Source organism: Passer domesticus, chromosome 21 (assembly GCF_036417665.1).
Source record: "Passer domesticus isolate bPasDom1 chromosome 21, bPasDom1.hap1, whole genome shotgun sequence".
Taxonomy (NCBI): domain Eukaryota; kingdom Metazoa; phylum Chordata; class Aves; order Passeriformes; family Passeridae; genus Passer; species Passer domesticus.
Window position 1 is genome coordinate 3832018 of NC_087494.1, and position 24561 is coordinate 3856578.

General features: G+C 57.3%; 1 protein-coding gene across 2 annotated transcripts; it reads left to right on the top strand.

Moving 5' to 3' along the window:
- The first annotated feature begins 15787 nt into the window (after positions 1–15787).
- LOC135284689 (acidic leucine-rich nuclear phosphoprotein 32 family member B) lies at positions 15788–23893 on the top strand. 2 transcript variants are annotated; one of them, XM_064396337.1, is made up of 7 exons: positions 15788–15941; positions 18355–18504; positions 18919–19041; positions 19992–20190; positions 20480–20604; positions 20917–20971; positions 22158–23893. In XM_064396337.1, exons 1-7 carry the CDS (start codon positions 15888–15890, stop codon positions 22244–22246), a joined length of 795 nt encoding a protein of 264 aa, XP_064252407.1. In that variant the 5' UTR covers positions 15788–15887; the 3' UTR covers positions 22247–23893. The 2 variants fall into 2 exon arrangements, with proteins under 2 accessions (XP_064252407.1, XP_064252408.1); XM_064396338.1 differs by having other exon boundaries at positions 20483–20604.
- Positions 23894–24561: the final 668 nt, after the last annotated feature.

Below are 24561 nucleotides of genomic sequence, written 5' to 3' on the forward strand. Positions count from 1 at the left end.
TCAGCTCTAATGCAGGGAAGGGAAGTTTGTCTCAAACCCACTCATCAGTTGATGATGTCCTTGAGGAGAAGCTCCCCGTTTGCAGCGGGGTGAGCTGAGCCACTGCCATGTCCAGCAGGGTGTGCAGCAGGGTGAGGCTCCCACAGCTTCCTCTGCCTCCCCTCCCAAGCAGTTCAAAGGGAGAAAACACAGAGTGTAACACAAACGAGCTCTTCTGCAGCTCCTGCTCCAACCAGACAGACTGACTCGAGGGTGAGCTCCTCTGCTAACGATGGCCTCTCCTTAATCCAGGCTGGCTGCTTCCCAGAGCAGCTGAGATCACAGCCACAGGAGGCAAATAGGTGCCAGGCAGAAGGGTCTGAGGGCTGACTCTCCATGCCCCTGGGTTTCCATGTGCTCCTTCACACCCCAAGGACTCTCTCCTCATCCCTCATCGCTTCTACAGCGACGCAAGGTGAAAAAACAATCAGAGCCAGGATGGCAAATCCCAGCTCATGGCTAAAGAGATGTCAGTGGAGAGGTGGTGAAGGGATGGAGAGGGAGAAGGAGAAGGAGAAGGAGAAGAAGAAGAAGAAGAAGAAGAAGAAGGAGAAGAAGAAGAAGAAGAAGAAGAAGAAGAAGAAGAAGAAGAAGAAGAAGAAGAAGAAGAAGAAGAAGAAGAAGAAGAAGGAGAAGAAGAAGGAGAAGAAGAACGAGAACAAGAACAAGAACAAGAACAAGAACAAGAACAAGAACAAGAACAAGAACAAGAACAAGAACAAGAAGCAAAAAAATGGAAGCAGTGATGGAATGCCCAGCACTGGCTGCTGGAGTCTCCTCCCAGCCTGGCTTACCTGTGATCCCTGGATGGACCAGCACTGCTTCCACACGCTCTGGGAGCTCCAAGGTTTCCAGCAAAGCTGGAGCAACAACCTGCCCTGCCGCTCTAGCTCCAAAGGAATGCCCACGGTGTGAACTCACCGCCAGCAGCCGCCAGAAAATCCCCTCTCTCTGTCCCTAGGGAAAGAGTTGGGATGGGACAGGAGTCATGTGCACCCTCCAGGCAAAGCTGGGTCCCCACAGGAAACATATTGGCTGGAGGGGTTTATATCCGTGCCCCCAGATGGGCAGGGGCAAGGAGGCAGGGCAGGGAAGCGTGAGCTGGAAGGGTTGGAAGAGCAGGGTGGAAATGCAGCCTGAAATCATCCGAGTGCCCCCGGGCAGGTTCCCTGCGCAGGCGCACGCACCTGCTCCTGGCCCTGCTTCTCCCAGGGGAGGAAACATCCACTCAAACTCCCCTGCACATGGAGACAACCCAGTGCAAGGGGTTGCACCAGAAAGTGTGGAGCGAGGTGATGTCGCCTCTTTCAGGATTTAAATTCAAGCCTCTTCTCAGCTTTTTTCCCAAATGCTGTTTTATTATTATCAAAAAGAATGTTGTTATCAGATCTCACTTCTTCTAGCAGGTTTATTTTGTTATTTAGTTAAAGAACTATCTGAACAGGACACCTTTGGGTGACTGCTTTGCAAATATTTTCCTCCTGGACTTCATTCAGGCGTTCAAGAAATTTGGCAGCAATTAAACTTTTCCCCCCAAAACAACATTTTTTCCCTCCGTGTAGAGTTGAGTGAAATATGTTGTTTTCTTAAACATGAAACTTATTATTTGGCCACTGTTTCCTGGTAGAGACACCGCAGGCAGGGCGAGACCAAGCTCTAAGGTGTTGTCCCTGTCCTTGTCCCTGTGCTTTCTGAAGAGTAGGGATCAAGCCTTTGCCATAGGGAGAAGTTCTTTAGGAAGCTCAGCCATTTATTTTGCTAATCCTATGAAAAAGAGCATCCCTGGGAGACCTGGGCTGTGCCAGGGCTTACAAAAGCCTTACAAATCCACCTGGCTTTGGAAATGAGGGTAATTACCACAGCAGCAGCTGGTGTTGCACCACGGTGGAGCCTCCGTTACGTGTCACCAAGTCCAGGCTTAGTGTCCTTCTAGGACAAGCTTGGAGCAGAGGATCCGAGGGGATCCCACAGAGCTGCTCCCACCTCTGGCTGGTGAGGGATCTGGGATGGATTTGCTTTTTATTCACTTGGAATTCTCAAGGGACTCTGCAAGCAGGACACCAAGCTCCCAGGCTGAAAGGAGTTCCCCAGTTCTGCAGGGAATCTCTGTGAGAAACAAGTGGTGACTTGCCCATCCCACTGGGAAGACAGGCAGGGAAGGTGGCAGAGATGGATTTGGGAAGAAGATCCCACACACGTGATGCCTGGTCTGTGTGAACATCTTTGAAAAGAATGTGTTTTCCCACCCCAAAACCTCTGGCACCCTTGGGGTGAGCGAAGTGTCCAAGCATCCCTGCTACATCCTGTGCCAGGCAGCAGGTAAATAACTGGGGAGGGTGTCACGGGTCTGCACCTCCCCTGATTCATCAATAACTAGGTCATAAAGAGAGCTTGGTTTCCTGCTGAGTCCTCACTCCACACTCCTGCTAATGTTTACATCCTCCTGCCTGTGGTCAGCAGGGCCTGGGATGCTGAGGATGCTGAGGATGCTGACACAGGGGTGGGCTGGGGACAGGAGGGTGCCCAGGGAGCACAGGGTGAAACTTCTGGGCCTCGTGAGAGTAACACAGAGACCCCCCAGTGCTGGCTCTGCTGAGGCCCCACCTCAAATCCTGGGGGCAGATTTGGGCTCCTCATGACAAGAAGGACATTAAGGGGCTGGAGTGTGTCCAGAGAAGGGAATGGAGCTGGGGAAGGGGCTGGAGCACCAGGAGAGGCTGAGGGAGCTGGGAAGGGGCTCAGCCTGGAGAAAAGGAGACTCAGAGGGGCCTTGTGGCTCTGCACAACTCCTGCCAGGAGGGGACAGCGGGGGGGTCGGGCTCTGCTGTCTGGCAGCAATCAACAAGACAAGAGGTTTAGATTGGAAATTAGAGGCTTTTTCTTCCCAGAAAGATTGTAAAGCATTGTAATGGGCTGCCCAGGGCACTGGTGGAGTCACCATCCCTGGAGGTGCTCAAAATCAGCATGGATGTGGCACTTGGGGACGTGGGGCAGTGATGGACTCAATGGCAGTGCTGCACTGATGGTTGGGCTTGATCCTCTTAAACGTTTTTCCAGCCTTAAGGACTGTGATTCTAAACCTCCTTGTATTTGAAACTTCTTTCTTTGAAAGCTTCCCTGGAGTCCTCACCTCCTTGCTGAGCCCTGCTGCCTCCTCCCCACCTGGCTCCTCACACCTCAGCTCTGTGAAGGTCAGTGACACAGGGACTGTCCTGTCCCCTCAGCTGCTCCCTTCCTGCTCCCTGGCACTGATGCCCTCTTTCAAGGCCCCACATGCCTGGCCATGTGCCAGGCTTTGTGACCCAGGACAGGGTTTAACCTGGACAGCCTCATCCAGCTCCTTTGCCTCTCTGGCACCCCCGGGGCAGGCACTGAGTACAGAGGTTCTCACTGGGACAGCTGAGAGCAGACAGTGGAACCACAATCCCAGATGGTTTGGGTTGGGAGGGACCTTAAAGCCCATCCAGTGCCACCCCCTGTGCACCTTCCACTATCCCAGGGTGTTCCAAGCCTCGCCCAAGTTGAGGGATGGAGCAGGAGCTTCACAGGAGCTGGACCAGCTCAGGGCCCAGCTGCCAGGCTTTTGTAGCTGTGTGCCCACAAGCCATGCTGGGCAGGAGTTCTGCTACTGCCAAAAACTGGGAAGAGGGGACTCTGGCAGGTGAGTTTGGGAAAATCCAGTTGCTTAACTCGAGGCTGGTCCTACCTGCTCTGTCCTGTGGCACTTTGGATTGAGATTTCCCCTGAACTGCTGCTGACGAGGGATTTTTTTAAGGGATGCCAATTACAGCCACTGTGGTTCAGGGCCACGTGTGTTTATTTATTGCTTTGGCTGCTGTGGGCAGAGGGGCAGCAACAGCAGGGCAGGGAGGATGAGGTGGGAGTGCTGGCATCCCACATTCCCACTGCTGTTGGCTCAGCACGAGTGAGTCAGAGCCCTGGGGTGGATGGAGACAAATGACTGTGCTCCATCCTCCAGAGCGAGGCAGAGGCAGAGTCAGGAAGGGAATTCAGGCATTTTGGCTCCTTGCTGCCCTTCTGCAGCCCTCTGCCCATGCCCAGGAAGGCCCTGGAGCTGCCTGGGCAGGCTCCATCCCACTGCCATCCTTAGCTTTTGGTACTTCCAATCCAGAGCTGCAATTTCCTGCTTCCAGGTATAAAAACACAGGCAGGTGACCTGGGAGCTTTGCTAATGCTGAACAGCCAGATAATCCCTCTGCTTCCTGGCTCCAAAGGGCAGGAATCTGTCCTCTGCCTGGCTGGGAAGCTGTTTCACAAATTGTGGTCAGGAAGAAATAACAAGAGCAGCAGGAGATGTGCTGATGCTGGATGCGCCTTGCTCAGCCAAATGGGAGCATTTGCCTCCAGTGCTGCCTCAGAGCCCCTCAGGGCCCCCACTCCTCTCCCTTCTGCAGAGCTGGAAATATCTCTGTTTTTCCTCACCAGGCAGGGCAGGGGCTCCAGGGAACCAAAATCCAGCAGCAGAAGGAGCAGCAAAACCAGGAGCACCCCACGCCAGGTGTGGCTTTGGAGCCTCCAGTGCCTGAAACACCTGCTCTGTGCAACACCTTGTGCAAGTCAGCCTCCACGGGGCACAGCACAAGCCTTGTCAGGCCCCACAGGGCCGGTCTCAGGGTCCAGGAGAGATTCCCCAGCAATCCCTCAGCACTGAGCAATGTCCCAGGCAGCCCGTGATCGGCACTCCAGGCAGGATGCCATACCAGGCAGCCCAGGAGGCTTTGTCAATCTGACCACCCCGGGCTTGTTTTGAAATCCTGACAGGTTTAAAGCAAATGCCATAATTGCTGATGGTGACAGTGAGAACAGGAGTAATTAAAGGACATTCTCCCAGTGCTGTCATCTGTCACATGTGCCTCCAGCACTGCGAGGTGTGAGGAGAGGCTGGGGCTTGTGTAACTCACTGGGAACTGCTGGACCTGCAGGGGCTGAGCAGAGCCCTGCCCCACTCTCCTCTTCTTGGAGATGAAAATATCTAAATCAGGAGATTTAATCAAGAATCACCTTATCTTGGCCATGCACAGCCTGGGTTTTCTCAGCCACAGGGCTGCCTGGAGTCCCACAAGGTTTTGGATTTAGCAGCCACAGAGCAGGGAGGCTCCTCTCACCAAACCTAACCCCTGCAGCCAGCAACTTGTCACCTTTATTTCATAAAATCCTAGAGGAGTTTGAGTTGGAGGGACCTTACAGCCCATCTCATCCCCGTGGGCAGGGACACCTTCCACTACCCCAGGTTTCTCCTGGCCTTGGGCCCTTCCAGGATGGGCCATTCGCTGGAATGTTAACTCTGAAGAGGTGTGAAAATGGAAGGGGATGCAGAGAAAGTTCCTTTTTGCTCGGGCTGAGCCTGCAGCTCCCCATCCCAGCTGGCAGCAGCTCAGGGCAGGGAGCTGTGTTATCCCACGCTGCAATCCTGCCCAGAGTGGTGCAAAGATTTGGCAGGAGACCCCGGTGATTTGTGCAAGTCCTGGGAGAGATTTGATAGCAGAGTCTGCAAGCAGCCCTGGGAACCTGAGACTGCTTCATGCAGGGCTGTCTCTGAGCTCTCAAGGAGGAGCCCCCCAGCCCCTCAGAGAGCAGAGAGCAGGAGCTGCTGCCTGTGCCTCAGGAAGGGGAATTAGGGCCTGAGGAAGTTCCTAACAAGGCAGACACAGGTTTGCCTTCTGCCCCATCTTCTGGTGGTCAGTGATTTAATACTTCCTTAGCTGGAGGTCTTGGGCCATCATATTTAACCTGTCCTGCTCATGATTATCTGAGCCTTTTAAAGATTATTTTTAAAGATTTTTTTTTTTTTTTTTTGTATTCACAGCAACAATGTTGGTTAGGTGCTGGTTGGAAAAGCACCTCCTCTTAGAATCCTGGAATGGTTTGGATTGGAAAGGACCCTAAAAAGCATCCAGTTCCATCCTCCTGACAGGGTTCCATCCTCATGGCAGGGACACCTTCCACTGCCCCAGGCTGCTCCAGGCCCTGTCCAACCTGGCTGTGGGCACTGCCAGAGATCCAGGGGCAGCCACAACCCTGATACCCAGGGCAACTTCTGCCAAGGCCTCACCACCCTCACAGGGAAGGATTTTTCGTCAATATCCCATCTAACCCTCTCCTCTGGCAGTGTAAAACCAGTGTCCCCTTGCCAACCTGCTGCCTGATGGCTGCAATGGGAGCCCTTCCCCTCTGGAATGGGAAATCCCAAGCAGCTGTTCCCTGTTCCCATCCTCCAGGCCCCCCAGTGCATCCCCTGAGCCTCCCCATCCCACCCTGCTCATTCCCAGTGCACATCCCTGAGCCCTGTGGAGTTTCCCAGCTCTGCTCAGAGAAGCACATCCCATCCCAGGTGCTTTCCAGCTCCTACACAAATAAAGCAAGGTGGATATTTGGGACTCTCTCCCTTTTGGAGACAGAAGTTTGGTGTGAGTGCCTCCAGGGCACAGAGGGGCTGCTGGGACAGGGACACAGTGACACCTTTAAGAGCCACTGGAAAAACCTCTTGGGAGAGTTTGTCACCCAGACTGGCAAAGCCTGAGGAGGGCAGGGAGGTGCAGGAGGGTCCCTGGACATTTCCCCTCTGTGCACATTCCATAGGAAGGTCCTGGTGCCTTTTCCAGGGTTATGCCAGCACTGATCTGTTGGCAAACTTGTGCCCAATTCTCAGGGCTGCCCCTGGTGCCTCAGGTTTGAGCTTTTCTGTTTTTCACATTCTGTGCTGCTTTAGTGTGTGGGTCTGGGTTCACATGAGGGGATGGTGAGCTCTCTGCACAGAGCAGGGAGACAAAACAATTCCTGCTCTAGCTGGGGACCAAGGACAAATGATCCAAATCTCAGGCCCAAGAGCACAAACAACGTGGGCTGGAGAGGGAAAAACAAGGATGGGACTGCATGGGCTGGAGCTGGAATTGGACAATGAACTCCAAGATGAAGATGCAAATGGAGCAGAACTGATCACAGTGACAGACCCCATGGCTGGTTGTGCATTTTGTGACCATTTTGGTTCATCTTGGGTGCAGCCCTGGCTGGGCTCTTGTGCTGCCCAAGGTGGATCCATTGAGGCCTTTTAATAAATCCCTGCTTTATTCTTTAGCTCTGTCCAGTCTCTGTTCTAGCTCAGCCTACACAAGGCATCAGCCCAGGGGCACTGGGAATCACCAAACATGGAATCACAGAATCCCTGGTGTTGAAAAGCCCTCTAGGGCCAAGTCCAACCATCAACCCAGCACTGGCAAGGCCACTGGTAAACCTTGTCCCCAGGTGCCACCTCCACAGGTTTTTTGAACACTTTCAGCCATGGTGACTCCAGCACTTCCCAGAACAACCTGTTCCAGTGCTTGGACACCCTTTCCCTGAAGGAACTCTTCCTAATACCCAATTTGAACTCCCCCTGGTACAATTTGATGGGCCACCAGGTGACTGATGAGCCAAACTCTGTGGAGGAGGTGTTTGGGAGCACTCCTTTTGTTGAACATCCACCCTGGCCCTCAGTAGCCCTTGCCTGCAGAAATGTTTCCTTCCTACATTTAATAACTTCCTGATTCTTCACTACCTTGTTACACTTTTAATTCCTTGTTCTCCCTGCAGGAGCTAAAACCCATCTCCAACTAATAAAACCAACTAATCCCAAGAGTTTGAGTCTTCAGGCAACTCTGAGGTGAAGCTGATGGGCCCAAAATAACCCCTGGCTGCTGCAACTGCCTTGACTTCCTGCTTGCATCAGGATGGAGTTTGGCACCACAACAGCTCTGAGCTGTCAAATCAGCCCTGAGAGGATCTGCCCACCCCATGCCAGCTCTGGAGGGTTCCAGGGAGGGATGTGGGAGACTGGAGAAGGTGCAGGAGGGAGCCTGGGGGCTCTCCCGTGCTCCTGGAGCTGTTTCCCAAGCCCAGCTGGACCCCGAGCAGCTCCTGCCTGCCAGGAATTCTCCCACACCTTGGGAGAGAGCCTTGCACAAGGCTGGTGACAGAGGAGGAGGAGGAGGAGGCTGCTCTGGCCTCCAGGCTGAGCCCGTGCCTATCTCCCCTGTTGTTGAGACTGGGAAACTGGAATGGGAACTGGGAGAGGGAGCCATCCCACCCACAGTGTGCCTCTCCCTGTGGTGCTCTTTCCCAAAGACAGATGTTTCCCAAATCTTATTTTCATGTCCTGAGCTCTCACTGCAGGCAGGAGCAGAGCACAGCAGCCCCCTCGTGCTCTGGGAGCATGGAGGAGATGAGGAGGAGCTCCAGCTTGCCCAGGGATGCTCTCACTGCAATGTTCCTCCTGCAAAAAACCAGGATATTAGCACAAATTAGGTTAATTAGGGGAAAGTGCAGCTCTGACTGAGCAGCGCTGTGGGAGCAAACAGAGAAATGCTGATTTTTTTCCTACCTGTTCACAGAAATTCTCCAGACAAGTGCAATTCCAGGCCAGAGAAGGGGAATACCTCAGGGTTCAGCTGTCCATGACCATGCAGAAGTGTCATGAGCTGGCTGAGACATGATGCAGTTGGAGCACAGCCCAGGTGGCAGGAAAGTGGTGCAGGACATTCCAACAAGGATGTGAGTGCTGCTTCAGACCCTCCTTTGAGAGCTGTAAACCCCAAAGTGGTGAATTTGAGGATCCTACACACAGAGACCTCCTGCCTGTTTGCTTGAATGTGCTGTAATCCTGGACTGAGGAGCTCTCTGGTGCTCCTGGGGTCCCTGGAAATGCCATCCCAGCAGATGCAGCATTCTTTAACCCTACTCAGGGGTGCACCATGGGGCCTGAGGCACCCGGAGTCCATTTCCCACCTGTGTAAGCTCCTTGGGACAGGAGGTTTCTCTGTGTTGGTTCCTTCACAGGGGATCCAGTGCCAAGCAGGAATTGCCATTGAGGTTGCTCCTGGTGTCACTGCTGGGTCTGGCTGAGCTGGGGGACATTGTAAAATCAGTAATTAATTTTTAATTAATTGTTGCAAGTCTTGCAAACTGCCTGGGAGCTGCTGGGGGCAGCTGGAGGTGACAACTCCATGCGCAGTTGAGGTGAGGACAGTGCCCTGAGGGCAGCCCTGACTCCCCAAATCCCAGGCACATCCCTGCTGGGCTGCAGCCAGAGCCATTCCCACCCTCTCTTTCCAAGGCATGGAGGTGATGCTGGATTGTCTGGGAGCAGCCGGGCCTGGCTCTGTGCAGGGTGCTGGACCAACACCTGCCCCGCGTGGCTCAGCTGGAGATCAGATCTGCTCTGAGATGGGGCTGGCTGCTGGCTCCTGGTTACACGGCCAGAATCCACAGCTAATTACTGCAGGCACAGCTAATTACTGCAGGGCAGCAAGGCAGGGGATGAACAGGAGCACAGGGGAGCGGGAAGGGGATGGCTGGACCAGGAGAGTGGCCAGCAGGGCAGGGACTGTCCCCTGGGCTGGCTCTGCTGAGGCCCCTCGGGTCCTGGGGACAGTTTGGGCTTCTCATGACAAGAAGGACATTGAGGGGCTGGGGGTGTCCAGGGGAGGGAACAGAGCTGGGGATGGGTCTGGAGCACCAGGAGAGGCTGGGGGAGCTGGGAAGGGCTCAGCCTGGAGCAAAGGAGGCTCAGGAGGGACCTTGTGGCTCTGCACAACTCCTGACAGGAGGGGACAGCCGGGGGGTCGGGCTCTGCTCCAGGGAACAGGGACAGGAGGAGAGGGAACAGCCTCAGGCTGGGCCAGGGGAGGTTTAGGTTGGAAATTGGGACAATTCCTTCTTGGGAAGGGTAGTCAGGCACTGGCACAGCTGCCAGGGCAGTGCTGGAGCCCCCAAGCCCAGAGATGTTCAAAAGCAGCGTGGAGAGGGGAACTGGGGTACTGGGAAAGGGGGGATTGAGGAACCTGGGGAAAAGGGGATCTGGGGATGGTGGCACCTGGGGACAGGGCTCGGGGGTGACCGTGGTGTTGCTGGGTTAATGCTGGACTCTACAGCTCCTGTTTGGGACCCTTCTGCCTGCAGGGACCCCGGTGCCATCCAGTCCTTGGGGTGCCTCTGCCTCATCCTGAGCCACAAAAAGCCACGTGGAGGTCCCACATTGGCAGTCCCCACCTGTCCCACCTGTCCCACCTGTCCCCACCTGTCCCACCTGTGTCCCCTGTCCCACCTGTCCCAGGTGTGTCTCTATGTCCCCTCCACGCCCCAGCGGTGCCCAGTGCTGGATGCCACCTTTGGGAGGGCACAGCTGACAGTTCTGGCGCTGCCCACCGGGGACAAAGTGCTGGGGTGTTTTGGGGGGGTCTGGGCCAGAATTGGAGGGATTTTAGGGGGTCCTGAGGGACTTTGGGGGTGTCCTGAGGGGATTTTGGAGGGTCCTAGGGGGGTTTTTAGTGTCCCTTGGGAGCACCCGTTATCCAGACCAGGGCACGGTGCCCGGGGTGCCCTCGGGGCCCAGCCGTGCTCAGACCCCCCGCACCGGGGTTCCCCCGCTCCCCCCGGCCCATCCCGGGACCCCCGGACCCGCCGGGCCCCCCCCCAGCCCGGGACCCCCCCATGGCCGTGCTGGTGCTGCCCCCTGCGGGAAACGGGGCGGCGGTGCAGCCGAGAGGGGAAAGGGAAAAGGGATTGGGGATGGGAATGGGGTATGGGGAAATGGGGATTGGGGAAATGGGATTGGGGTACGGGACATGGGAATGGGGTACGGGAAATGGGATTGGGGTACGGGAAATGGGGATTGGGGTACGGGAAATGGGGAATGGGGTACGGGAAATGGGGATTGGGGAAAAGGGATTGGGGTACGGGACATGGGAATGGGGTACAGGAAAGGGATTGGGGTACGGAAAAGGGATTGGGGTATGGGAAAGAGATTGTGTATGGGGAAATGCGAATGGGGGTACGGAAAAGGGATTGGGGTACGGGAATGGGATTGGGGTACGGCGATTAGGGATTGGGGTACGGGGAAAGGGTATTGGGGTACGGCAAATGGGGATTGGGATATGGGAAAGGGAATTGGGGTACAGTAAAGGGGATTGGGGTACGGGAATGGGGACTGGGGTACGGGAAAGGGATTGGGGTACAGGAAAGGGAATTGGGATACAGGGAATTGGGGATTGGGGTGTGGGAAATGGGGATTGGGGTACGGGGAATGGGGATTGGGGTACAGGGAAAGGGATTGGGGTATGGGGAAAAGGGGATTGGGGTATAGGTACAGGACAATCCCATTCCACCCCTGCCATGGCAGGGACACCTGCCACTGTCCCAGGCTGCTCCCAGCCCTGCCCAGCCTGGCCTTGGGCACTGCCAGGGATCCAGGGGCAGCCACAGCTGCTCTGGGCACCCTGAGCCAGGGCCTGCCCACCCTGCCAGGGAACAATTCCTGCCCAATCTCCCATCCAGCCCTGCCCTCTGCCACTGGCAGCCATTCCCTGGCTCCTGTCCCTGCAGGCCTTGTCCCCAGTCCCTCTGCAGCTCTCCTGGAGCCCCTTCAGGCCCTGCCAGGGGCTCTGAGCTCTGCCTGGAGCCTTCTCTTGTCCAGGGGAGCACCCCCAGCTCTCCTGGAGGGGACAGGACACCTGGGGGATCCTTGAAGCTGTTTTTAGGACAGGGGAGCTGTGGTGGGCAGCTCCGTGTGGCACAGCCCGGGCTCCCCAGGGACTCCGAGGAGCCACCGGGCCAGGAGTGAAGCAGTTAAACTCTGTAGAAAACACAGGCCGGTGATGTTGTGTTGTATAACAGACAGATAATACGTTTTTTTTCCCCGGCATCTGTGCTCCAGCTTGCCTGAAAAGCTCCAGACCTGAATTTCAACCCCTGTCAGCAGTTCCAGTCCGGCCTCGCAGCGCTGTCACCCGCAGTAAATTACCGGCTTGGCGTTAATCTGCCCGAGCGCAGAGAGCCGAGATCCCTGCAAATGCATCTCCCAGACATCCCAGCTTTAAAATCCATTCGGGGGAAGCAGAGCAGGGGTTTTATTGGAAGGCAAACAGAAAGCTCCGCTCCCGAGGGAGCGCGGCCCAGGGGAGGGGAGATAAAGCCACCCCCGGGGCGGGGGGGACAGGCCATTGTTTGCTACAAAGGACAGGAAACGAGCCTCAAAGGGGACGCGAAAGAGCCTTAAAACAAATGCAGATCAGCGAGCGGGGATGGCTCCGAGCATCTCCCGCCCGCGCTGCCCGGGGACCCCTCGGGTGCTGGGAGCTGCCTTTGCCCCAGGGTGGAGGAGAAAAGGGCCAGAAGAGCCTGGGATCACCCCGATCCACCCATTGTGGCCGGGCTCGATGGTTGTAGAATTGTCAAATCAAGGAGTGGTTTGGGATGGAAAGGACTTTAAAGTGCCACCCCGGCCATGGCAGGGACACTTCCACTGTCCCAGGCTGCTCCCAGCCCTGTCCAGCCTGGCCTTGGCCTCATGGTTGGACTCGATGGTCTTAAAGCTCCTTTCCAACCTAAAAAATTCCATGGTTCCAACGCCCTTCCCTTCCAAATCCCTTCATTCCCACGGGGTGTGACAGCCGGGCAGGACACTCAGGGCTTGTCCTCACTCCAGCCTTGTGCTGCTCCCCCACTCCTTCAGTGCCCCCAGACTCATCCATCCTCCATCCATCCCCAAAACTCATCCATCCTCCTTCCATCCCCAAAACTCATCCATCCTCCTTCCATCCCCAAAACTCATCCATCCTCCTTCCATCCCCAAAACTCATCCATCCTCCTTCCATCCCCAAAACTCATCCATCCCCGCCGCCCAGCTCCACACAGCCCCAGAACTGGGTGGGTTTGGTGTCTCCTTAGAGCCCCCCAAGGAGGGGGAGCTGCTCTGGTGCCCCCCTGGCTGGGAGCTCTGCCTGGAGAAACCGAGCTGTGCTCAGCCAGAGGAGCCACAGAGGTGCCAAAAACGCATCAAAGCCAATTTTTCTACACAGAGATACCCCTTATCTGCTCTGAAAAAGCGTGGGTTTGGTCCCTTTGGAGCTGAGCCCCTCTGCTGAGCGTTCTGCTCCTCCCAGTGAGGCTGGCGTCTGAGCCAAGTGGCAGCAGTGACCCACGGTGACACAAAGCCATTTCCTGCCACACAAGGCAGGCTGGTGGCCTTCTGCCAGAGGGGACAATGAGGGACGGAGGGGCCTGGCCTGTGAGCCCTCGTGTTCCTGTTTACTTGGAGCCTGCTCGTGGATCAGAGAGCTTTCTCTGGCTCCTTTTCCAGCGATTTTGAGCTCAGTGGCAGCAGCAGCGCCCAAATCCTGCAGGAATCCTCCTCCTCTCTGGGGCCCTGGCACTGGTGGCTCTGTGCCATCAGGGGGGACCTTCCCCAGCCCTGCAGGGGGTCCCAGCAGCTCTGTCACCCCTGGAAGGACAGCAGGGCCCAAGGGCAGCTCCTGGGCCCCCTGAGGCCAGGAGGAGCCCGGGGCTCTGGGTGCTCCTGTTACAGGGAAGGGACAAACATCAGGGAGGGGAGTTCCCGCTGTTATCTCGTCCTTCCTGCAGCCCAGAGCCCGACACACACCCTGCCTTTATCAGCCCTGCCCGCGGGCACAGCCGGGAGGGGCTGGGACAGCCACAGGGGCCTGGCAGGGGGACAGGAGAGTGGCACTGGGGACAGGAGAGTGGCATTGGGGACAGGAGAGTGGCACTGGGGATGGGAGAGTGGCACTGGGGACAGGAGAGTGGCACTGAGGATGGGAGAGTGGCACTGGGGATGGGAGAGTGGCACTGGGGACAGGAGAGTGGCACTGGGGATGGGAACATGGACAGGAACATGGCACTGGGGATGGGAGAGTGGCACTGGGGACAGGAGAGTGGCACTGGGGACAGAAACGTGGCCCTGGGGGTGGGAACATGGCACTGGGGACAGGAACATGGCACTGGAGATGAGAACATGGCACTGGGGATGGCAAAGTGGCACTGGAGACAGGAATGTGGCACCAGGACAAGAACATGGCAGTGGGGAAAACAAAGTGGCACTGGAGACAGGAATGTGCCTCTAGGAATGGGAATGTGGCAGTGGGACAAGAACAGGGCACTGGGGATGGGAAGGTGGCACTGGGGAAGGGAACGTGGCCCTGGGAATGGGAATATAGTACTTGGGACAGGAATGTGGCACTGGGGATGGGAACGTGCCACTGGGGATGGCAAAGTGGCACTGGGGATAGGAATGTGCCTCTAGGAATGGGAATGTGGCAGTGCGACAAGAACATGGCACTGGGGATGGGAAGGTGGCACTGGGGACGGGAAGGTGGCACTGGGGACAGGAAAATGGAATCAGAGAACTGCTGAGGTTGGAAAAGCTCTCTGGGATCATGGAGTCCAACCATGACCCCAGCACTGCCAGGGCCACCCCTAATCCATGTCCCCAGGTGCCACATCCAGCGTGGTTTGACCACTCCAGGGATGGTGACCCCAGCACTGCCCTGGGCAGCTGTGCCAGGGCCCGACCCCCCTTTCTGTGGAGGAATTTCTCCTGATCTCCACTCCAAACCTCCCCTGGAGCAGCCTGAGGCCTTTCCTCTTGTCCTGGGCCTTGGAATCAGGAGAGGAGCCCGACCCCCCCCCGGCTGCACCCTCAGGGGGTTGCCAGAGGAACCTGGGCGTGGGAGCATGGAGCTGGAGAAGGGATTGGGGTGCCTGGGGATGGGAACAGTCCTTGGGGGCTGGGACACGATGGCTGGAGTTGGGAATGTGGCTCTGGAGACTGGAACACAACACCTGGAGATGGGAACACGGTGCTTGGGGATGGGAACATGGCTCTGGAGAAGGAACCATGGCTCTGGAGATGTAACCATGGTATCTGGTGAGGGAACCATGGCTTTGGAGATGGAACCATGGCTCTGGAGATGTAACCATGGTATCTGGTGAGGGAACCATGGCTTTGGAGAAGGAACCATGGCTCTGGAGATGTAACCATGGTATCTGGAGAGGGAACCATGGCTTTGGAGAAGGAACCATGGCTCTGGAGATGGGGATGTGGCTCTGGAGATGGAACTGTGGTACCTGGGCATAGGAAAGGGGCTCTGGAGAAGGAATCCTGGTTCTTGAGCATGGGAACACTGTGCTGGAGACTGGAACACAGTGCCATGGGATGGAAACAGTGCTTGAGGACAGGAATGTGGCACTGGAGATGGAAACATGGTGCCTGGGGATGGGAACATGGTGCTTGAGGATGACAACATGGCTCTGAAGATGGGAACATGGCTCTGGAGATGGAACCATGGTATCTGGGAATGGGAATGTGGCTCTGGAGGAGGAATCCTGGTTCTTGAGGATGGGAACACAGCAGTGGACACTGGAATATATTGTCTGAGGTTGGAAATGCTGCTCTGGAGAAGGAATCATGGCTCTTGAGGATGGGAACATGGTCTGAAGATGGGAACTAGGTCCTGGAGAAGGAACCATGGTACTTGGGGATGGGAATGTGGCCCTGGAGAAGGAACCATGGTACTTGGGGTTGGGAATGTGGCCCTGGAGAAGGAACCCTGGTCCTGGAGGATGGGAACATGGTGCTGGAGACCGGAACACATTCCCTGGGGATGTGAGTGTAGCTCTGGAGACTGGAACACGCTGCTGAAGACTGGAGCACAGCACCTGAGGATCGGAATGCGCCACTGCAGACAGCAGCACGGTGCCGGGGGGCACACACGTGCCTGCGGAGCGCGGTGGGCCGCCCCCGAGCCCCGGGGGGACGCACCGAGCGGGGCCGGGACTCGAACCCGCGTCCTCGGGGCTGTGGGGGGCGGTGTGTGTGCGAGGGCGCTGCCGGCAGGGGGCGCTGCCGGGGGGGCGCGGCGCGCGCGCCTTTGTTGCCGTTGGCGCCTCTTCCTGCGCCGGGCGGCGGCGGCGCGCGCGGGCGGGGGCGGGAGCGGCGGCACCGGGAGCGGCACCGGGAGCGCGGCTCGGGCTGGGCGCGGCGGAGCGGCACCGGGAGCATGGAGATGGAGAAGCGCTTGACGCTGGAGCTGCGCAACAAGAAGCCGAGCGAGGTGCGGCGGGCAGCGCGGCGGCACGTGCCGCGGGCGGGCGGGCGCGGAGCGGCGGGGGGGGTTTGGCGGGGGTCGGCGAGCGGCCCGCGGGGGTTCCCGCACGGCGGGCACCGGGCGCGTTCGGCGGGGCGGGGACGGGGCGGCTATGGCGGGAGCGGAGCGCGGCGTTGGCGGGAGCGCTCCCGCGCGGCCCGCGGCCCCGGCATGGCGGCGCGCACGTGCGCGGCGGGGCCCGCCCGCACCGGGGCCGCGCTGGAAGCGGCGGCGGGGCCCGGCCCGGCCCGCGGAGCGGCGCGGGGGGCAGCGGGGCGGGCAGCGGGCACGGCCGGGCCGGGCCGGGCCCCGCCGCGCCGCAGCCAGCGGGCCCGGGCCCGGCGGCCCCGCGCGGCCATGGCGGCTCGGCCATGTTAGCGGCGCCCGGCCCGGCCCGGCGCGGCTCCCGCGGGCTGCTCCGCCCGGGAAGGGCTCGGGGGCTGCGGGGATCAACCCTTAGGTGCCGCCGGGGCCGCCCGTTCCTCTCCGCTGGCGGCCGCGGGGCCGGGCCCGGCGCTCCTCGCCCTCCCCGGGGCCGCCTCATCCCCGGGGCTTCTCCTCCGGCCGCCCCTTCCCGGATCTTCCGCTCCCTTTTCCCTGGATGTCCCCGCTCCTTTTCCCTGGTTCTCCCTTTTCCCTGGATCTCCCTGTTCCCTGGGTCTCCCCGCTCCTTTCCCTGGATCTCCCTGTTCCCCGGGCTCCCCGCTCCCTTTTCCCTGGATCTCCCTTTTCCCCGGGTCTCCCCGCTCCTTTCCCTGGATCTCCCTGTTCCCCGGGCTCCCCGCTCCCTTTTCCCTGGATCTCCCGTCCCGGGCCGCCCCGCTGGGCCGTGGCCGGTCCCTCCCCGGCCCCGGGGACACTCGGTGTCGTGGCAGCCGAGCACGGGGGATCGGGCGGCGAGCGGGGCTTTGGGTGGAGATTAAAGCGGCTCCGGGCACGGCCGGGGGATTTGCAGAGGAGCTGCGGGCGCCCGGTGCCCGTGCAGTGAGGCCAGGAGCTGCAGAGCCAGCGGGCTCAGGCTGGCTGTCCCGGGACCTGCTGTGTGTCCTGGGCCATCGGAAAGGGCCCGGCTGGGGTAAAGCTGGGCTTGGCACGGGTCACCCAGAGCAGCTGTGGCTGCCTCCTGGCAGTGCCCAAGGCCAGGCTGGATGGGGTTTGGAGCACCCTGGGACAGTGGGAGGTGTCCCTGCCATGGCAGGGTGGCACTGGATGGGCTTTGAGGTCCCTCCAACCCAAACCATTCCAGCATTCCATGATAACCTGGTGGAGTTAGGGCTCAGTTCTGTGCCCACACCTCACAGCAGCAGCCACCCAGGTGCGGCCTTTGCCACCTTCACATCCACCGTGGTGACAGTCCCAGCTGGGTTGGAGCACCTCAGTTGTGTGTCGTGTTGGGAGCAAAACAAACCCTGCTGCAAAAGGTCTGAGAGCCTCAACTCGAACCCCCAAGCAGCGATGCCACTTGAGGAGTTTGAGGTGATAATTCGTTCTGAGCCTGAGCTGTGCAGGTGGCAGAGGTGGCCCAGCAGCCCCCAGCCTGTCCCTCTGGGAAGGCAGAGTGGTTCAAAATGACTCCCTGGGAGTTGGCTGATGGGAGCAGGAGAGGTAAAATGGGAGCGCTGCGAAGGAGGAATTTGGAGAGCGCCACGAGCCTTCTGGCCAAGGCTCATTTTTGCATCTTGCTGTCAAGAATGTGTGGGGTAAAAGCAGGTTTTGGGAGTGGTTTGTGAGAGCTGGGGCTGTGTCTGGGGGGACAGGGGTGTTTCCCCCCAGCTGTTTGGGGACAGCAGTTCTGTGCTGGTGGTCCTGGTGGCACGGGGGGGTTGATTCCTTCACGTGCTGAATTCCTGGAGGTTCCTGGATGTGGAATCCATGCTGGGCACAGTGTTTGGTGCCATCAGTGGCCTTGTGTCACCAGCCTGAGGTTGAGCTCATGTGCTGAGCCCTGCCCAGGCACCTGTGTCACCTCACTGACCCTGTCACAGGGAGGTCAGTCCTGTGGGGACAGGTTTTCTGGCGCCCCAGTGGCGTGGGGGACAAACCCAGCTGACCTGGTTTGGCCCCTCGTTAGCAGAGCCTGAAGCTGACTCTGAAAGCTTTATTGATGTGCAGGGAGCTTTGGGATGTGACCTCGTGGTTCCAAACCCCTGCAGGATGGGGACTTGGTGGGGACAGCAGGACTGTGTTGGTGGCTTGTGCTTAGAGGGTGAAACCCCAGCCACAGTGAGGGGCTGTCACCAAAAGTTATTTGGCTTTAAGGTTTTAAATTTGAGTGAGGAGGACCTGGAGGCACAGCTGTGCTCTGGGAGTGCTGGGGATGTCACCTGGAGGCCTGGGAGACGGTGGCAGTGTGGTGACAGCTGTGGGTGTCCCTGTGCAGGTGAAGGAGCTGGTGCTGGACAACTGTCGCTCAGAGGATGGCAAGGTGGTCGGGCTCTCCTCAGACTTTGAGAACCTGGAGTTCCTCAGCATGATCAACATCAACCTGCTGTCTGTGTCCAACCTCCCCAAACTCAACAAGCTCCGGAAGGTGAGTCAGGGCTCTGCTCCCATCTCCAGCAGCCCCTGGTGGCTGTTGGTTTTCCTGTATTTGCCAGAAAATACATTGAATTTTGCTCCTTGTGTGCTATCTGAGCAAGTGAGAGGGTTTGGTTTTAATGTGCAGCAAAACCCTTCTGAGCTCTTCAGGTGCTTAGTGCCCTTCCTGTCTTGCTTTTTTACTGTCAGAAGCTTCATGACACCATAAATATTTCGGATTTTGGAGCACTTACCATCATGGGGGTGACTGGCAGCCCTGCAGAAAAGGGTTTTTAAGGGCAAACTTGACCTGCTGCTGTGGGAGCTGAAATTTGGGTGCTCACTGTAGCCCAGTTCTCGGTGCAATTTCCTTCCCTGTATCATGAGCTGAAACACTTGGTGACCATGTGATATTCCCTCCCTTCAGCTGGAGCTGAGTGATAATAGGATTTCTGGTGGCCTTGAAGTTCTAGCAGAGAAAACTCCCAACCTGACACACTTGAACCTAAGTGGCAACAAGATCAAAGACATCAATACCCTGGAGCCCTTGGTGAGTGGAGGCTGTGCTGGAATCCCAGGGGATTTTTTTTGTCCCTTTTCCTTTGGGGATGGGGTCTGAGCAGCTGGAATCCAATGTCTTGGAATCCAATGTCTTGGTAACTGTTCCAACAGCACTTTGTGGTTCTGATGGGAACAGATTTGATCCCAGTTTGAGGCTGGGCCAGTAGTTAATGGCTCCTCAGTCTGGAAAAGCAGCAGCCAGTTGCTAAAAGAAGCGTGCAGTGGGGCTGGATGAGTAAAACTGTGGATGCTCAGTGCCCAGCTGAGAAGGGACCGGGAAAGGGTCGGAGGCAGCTGGAGGTAGGTGGCACCTTGGTGTCATGGAATGAGGTAACTGGACAGCACTGAGGGCATCTGTCCCATCAGCCTGGAGGTTCTGCTGTCCCAGCACTGCAGGGCTCCCATTCCCACAGTGCTCAGGGAGGCTGGAAAAGGCCTCTGAGGCTCCACCTGAGCTGCCCCAGGAATGCTGTGAGGGACTCCTGAAAGGTCTGACACAGGGCATTTGTCTCACTGGCTGTTTGTCCATCCATTCCCTCCAGAAGGAATTTGGGGTTGTTTTGCTCCTCTTTTCCTTGGCGTGGTGCCTGAGCTGGGCTGTGCCAAGGGCACCCAGGCTGCAGCTCTCCCTGAGCTCTGTCTGATCTTTTGAGCAGGATGAGTCCAGCTCAGCTACTCCTGAGCTTGCTGGGCCTGCTCAGAAGAAAGAAAGATTTGCAAATACACAGAGAGTTTGTTCCAGAAAGGGAAGTAGGACACAGGAGCTGGACAGAGATGTCTTGTGCCCACAATGAGAGGAGCAGTGACTCCTCTCCATCCGAGGAGCATGTGGGGCAGAACCACTCTGTGCTGGACCTGGGCAGTGCCCCAGCCACCCTGCCTCGCCTTCCTCATCTTCAGACAGAACTGTAAATAATCTTAACAAATTGATTTTTGCAGAAAAAGTTGCCAAACCTCCACAGTCTGGACCTGTTCAACTGCGAGGTGACAATGCTCATCAACTACCGGGAGAGCGTGTTCGCCCTCCTGCCCCAGCTCACCTACCTGGATGGCTTTGATGCAGACGAGCAGGAAGCCCCTGACTCAGACCCTGAAGCAGATGGGGATGCACTGGAAGATGATTATGAGAATGGGGAAGGTGAGGGTTTTGTGTCCTGCTGGTTTTCCTGCTTGGCAGTGACCCCTTTTGCACTTAGGGGTGGGTTGCACCCATGGGGTTGGCACTGGAGGAGGGGCTCTGTGGGTCCCTCAGCCCTTCTCCCTCCCCCACCCCACTCCTGGGAGGGAGTGGGACTTGCTGGGAGGTGACAGGGCTTGGTGCTGTCCCTCCTCATCCTCTGCCTGCTGCTCACACAGCACTGAGGGGTGAGGAGTGCCTGGGTTTGGGAACTGGGGCACTTCCCTCCCTCTCTCCCTCCCCCCTTTAGTAGAAGGTGAGGAAGAGGAAGATGATGAGGAGGAAGATGATTTGGATGAAGAAGTCATTGATGACGAGGAAGATGAAGACGATGATCTGGAAGGTGAAGAGGAGGAGGATGGAGTAGATGATGAGGTGAGGCTGTCACCAGACCACGTTTGTCCCTTGTCTGGTGACCCAAGTGTCACAGGAGCCTCTCTGGGGGCAGATCTGAGAGTTTGCCATCCACTCTGGACTGCTGGGAGTCACAGACTCCAGAGAGTTTCCACTTCCATGGCTCTGATGATGGATCCATGCAGCCCCATCCTTGGGATGTCAGGAGCTCTTGGAGATCCAGCAGCTTCTCCTGCCACCCTCAGGCTTCACTGGGGTGGCAGAGGGGAAGGAGGACTGGGGTTACTGCTCCTGGAATTGTTCTTGCTACAAATCCTCTTGTTTTCACCCCAGGAGGAAGATGAGGAGGAGGATGGTGAGGAGGATGAAGAAGATGAAGCTGAGGAGGGTGAGTTGAGTCCTGACAATCCAATTTCTTGCAGAACCCCCTCAACAGTCAAATATTTGGTGGTTTTGGAGCTTCCTCAGCCTCAGTGCAGGGCTGTTGTTGCTGCAGCTTTTCTGCCTGAGCAGTGTCATCACCAAGGGTCACACAGGGAGGGAAAGGGTGAAATTCCAACCATGCTGGGTAATTCTGGGAAATGTGAGAGGTCAACTGCTTAGAAAAGCAGTTCTGGGAGCTGATGGGCCGTGCAGGAGCAGGGCTTCTGTCCCAGGAGGGTGTGAGGGAATCTCTTGGGGGCCCATTCCCCTCTCAGACCTGAGCTTGGGGCAAGACTCCTCTGCTTGTACAAACATAAACACCCGATGAGAGTTGATAGAATATTGTGGCTGGTGTGAATTCAAGTGGTCTTGGATCAATCATGGAATTGTTAAGGTTGGGAAACCCCTCTGAGTCCAACCCCACCATGTTCACCACTGGCCGCTGTCCCCAAGAGCCACATCCACATTTTTTTAAACAGTTCCAGGGATGGTGATTCCACCACTGCCCTGGGCAGCCTGTGCCACTGCCTGACCACCTTCTCCCTTTCTCCTTGAGGGAATTTTTCCCAATATCCCATTTAAACCTCACCTGGTGCAACGTGAGGCCATTTCCTCTTACCCTGTCACTTGTTACCTGGGACAAGACTGCCCCCCCTGAGCTGTCCCCTCCTGTCAGGAGTTGTGCAGAGCCCCAAGATCCCCCCTGAGCCTCCTTTTCTCCAGGCTGAGCCCCTTCCCAGCTCCCTCAGGCCCTCCTGGTGCTCCAGCCCCTTCCCCAGCTCTGTTCCCTCCCCTGGACACCCCCAGCCCCTTCAGGTCCTTCGTGTCAGGAGGGCTCCAAAACTGCCCCAGGATTTGAGGCCTCAGCAGAGCCAGCCCAGGGGCCCTGAGCTTGGTCAGGAGTGCCTGATTTCTGCAGATGCTGTGCTTTTGAGGGTGCTCAACAAAAAAAAAAAAAACACAAACCCTTTTCAGCTGTTATACAGAGGCTTGGAGGGCAGAGAAGGTTGTTGGTGTCTCGTGTCAGCCCAGGCTTTTGCAGGAGGAGCAGGGCAGGGTGGATCTGCTCCCAAGTGGTGCCAGTCTGTCCCGTGCCTGCTCCCACTGCAGAGCCCAGCTGCTGGAAGAGTGAATCCCCCCTCTCTTTGCAGACCATCCGTGTGGGGAGAAGAGAAAACGAAGTCTAGAGGATGAAGGAGAGGAAGATGCAGAGGACGAAGAGGATGATGAGGATGACTGATCCCAGCGAGCCAATCAGTTTTACAGACTCTGACTGCTTGTTTTAACCTCCCCGTTGTGTCTGTGTGAGACTGTAAATCCCTGTCTCCCACTCCTCCTCCTCCCCCTTTGTATGGCTGCAGCGTCACAATATATTTTTTTAAGATTTAGAATACTGTAGGCATTCAGGGGAATCTTCCATACAAGGCTCACTTTTTTCTCACAAGTATCTCATGACCAAAGGCTTTTCTCCGTTCGGTGGTTTGTGCAGCAGCTTAAAAAAAAAAAAAGCAAAAAAAAAAGCGCAAAAAAATAATCAAAAAAAAAGAGGGGGAAAAAAAATCTCCTCCTTAGGGTATCTGTGTGTCCGAAATCAGCTGTGCCACACTGGACCCAGAGCTCCAGCTGTCACCCTGCCAGCACAGAAGGCCTTTGCCACCCTCGTGCCCTCAGCCCAGGGCTCTGGAGACGCTTTTTGAGCCGCCTCGGGTGCAAAATCTGGTTCATCTGCGTGGACTCAGCGATCCTGAGGGTGTCTCAGATCTGAAATCATGGTGATGTGATCTCTGGACGTGCTTGAAGATGCTTTAGTGCTGGGGAAGGGGGGTGCCTGGGGTTTTGGGGGGAGGGGGGGAGGGAGGGGCTGCTTGCATGACCTGGTACCTCTGCCGATGCACCTTGCAGTAACCCTGCACTTGCTTTCCTATTTTATTTTATAAACTGGAACGTTTTTCCCAGTGGCCACTTCAGAACCATCCCTTGGGCTGTCCCATGAGGGGGTTTTTGTGGCAGTGTCCGTGCTGCGGGGAGCCCTGCAGCAGCTTTGGGAAGGGATAGGGAATGCAGGTGAGGGGGTACTGCTCCCCCAGCCCTCATTTCACACTGCACAGCCCTGTGCAGCCACCATCACTGTGATGCTCCTGCAGACCGTGTTAGCCTGGAAATTCTCAGGGTCCTTCTGCCAGCCAGTGCCACCTCTGCACGGGCCCCTGGTGCCAGCCTGGCCTGGCCATCCTCCTCTTCCTCCTCCTGGGAGCAGAGCTCCAGCTCCCCCCTGGCGTCCCCGCTGTGGGGGTGGCACCCCGAGCTGGCTGCAGGGGAAGGATTGGGAGAAGCCATCCAGGTGCATGCAGCATTCCCAACCCCATTCCCACCTTCCCTGCCATCCCAGAGGTGTCCAGCCAGCGCATCCCTCGGGAGGAGGGCCCGGGCAGGGAGGTGGGGGCAGCCCGGGGGTGCAGACAAGCACTGGCACTTTGTGGCATTCCCGCTGGGGCTCCGTGTGCCCCGGGGGCCGAGCTCCAGCCCTGCCCTCCCCTCCGGGGGTGTGTTCATCACATCCCCCTTCCCGTCTCGCTTTGCTGGTGTCTCTTGCATTGTACAGTCGCTGTGACCATTCGGAGAAGTAATCCTGTAAAATGCAAACTGAGTAACTTATAAATGTTTAAGGAATTTTAAAAAAAGAAAGAAAAAAAAAAGAAGAGCAGCAGTTACTTCTAATTTTTTTCCCTGCATTTTTAGCAGATTGTATGGATTTTATATTAGCCTAGTAACTGTCAGGTTTTGATTGGTCGGACTAGTCCCAGAAATAAGGATCTCCAGCCCTTTTGTATCTTTTGTTACAAAATTTGGATAAAACTTTTAATAAAGACTTCAGTTTTTAAAAATCCATTGCTATGGAGCTTGTCTTGGCTGCCTCTGCCTTGGGCCCAGCCAGGAATGCTCGGAGTGGGGGCTCTGGGGCACGTTTGGGTTTCTGCTGGGAGCAGGGACTGTCCCCTGTCCCCAGGAGGGTGGGTTTGGGACAGTGGGGGCTCTGCTGTGGGCTGGGGTCCCAGCACCATGGGCTCTGCAGGACCCAGGCTCAGGGACAGCTTGGGAAGGGGCTCCCTCCTGCCTTTTGGGGTGGCACCTGGAGGAGGCAGGGCAGTGTTCAGTGGGCAGGGGGCCAGGGCTGTGCCAGCTGGGCATGGGGGCTGAGCTGTGCCCCCCTCTGGCACTTGGGGTCCCTCCCTTTGGGGTGCTCCGTGACCCCGTGCTGGCTCTGTGATAAGCTGTCACCCTGCCAGGTCTCAGCAGCTCAGGGACACTTCAGGGTGTCCCTCAGGGCTTGAGGGGACCGGGCTGGGCTGGGGAGGGCACGGTGCCAGCTCAGGGGGCCTGCAGGAGAGAGCCCCGGGGCATCCCGGGGTGCTGCTCACCCTCTGGGGAATGGCAGCAGGAGGAACAAGGGATGGCAGCAGGAGGAAAAAGGGATGGCAGCAGGAGGGAAGAGATGGCAGCAGAAGGAGGGGATGGGATGGCAGCAGGAGGAGGGGATGGCAGCAGAAGGAGGGG

What these genes read in the sequence shown, in the direction of transcription:
- LOC135284689 (XM_064396337.1), top strand. Translation starts at nt 15,888, where the DNA reads ATGGAGATGGAGAAGCGCTTGACGCTGGAGCTGCGCAACAAGAAGCCG. An exon ending in AACTCAACAAGCTCCGGAAG is followed by an intron (nt 18,505 to 18,918) that starts GTGAGTCAGGGC and finishes CCCTCCCTTCAG; the next exon opens with CTGGAGCTGAGTGATAATAG. An exon ending in TCAATACCCTGGAGCCCTTG is followed by an intron (nt 19,042 to 19,991) that starts GTGAGTGGAGGC and finishes TGATTTTTGCAG; the next exon opens with AAAAAGTTGCCAAACCTCCA.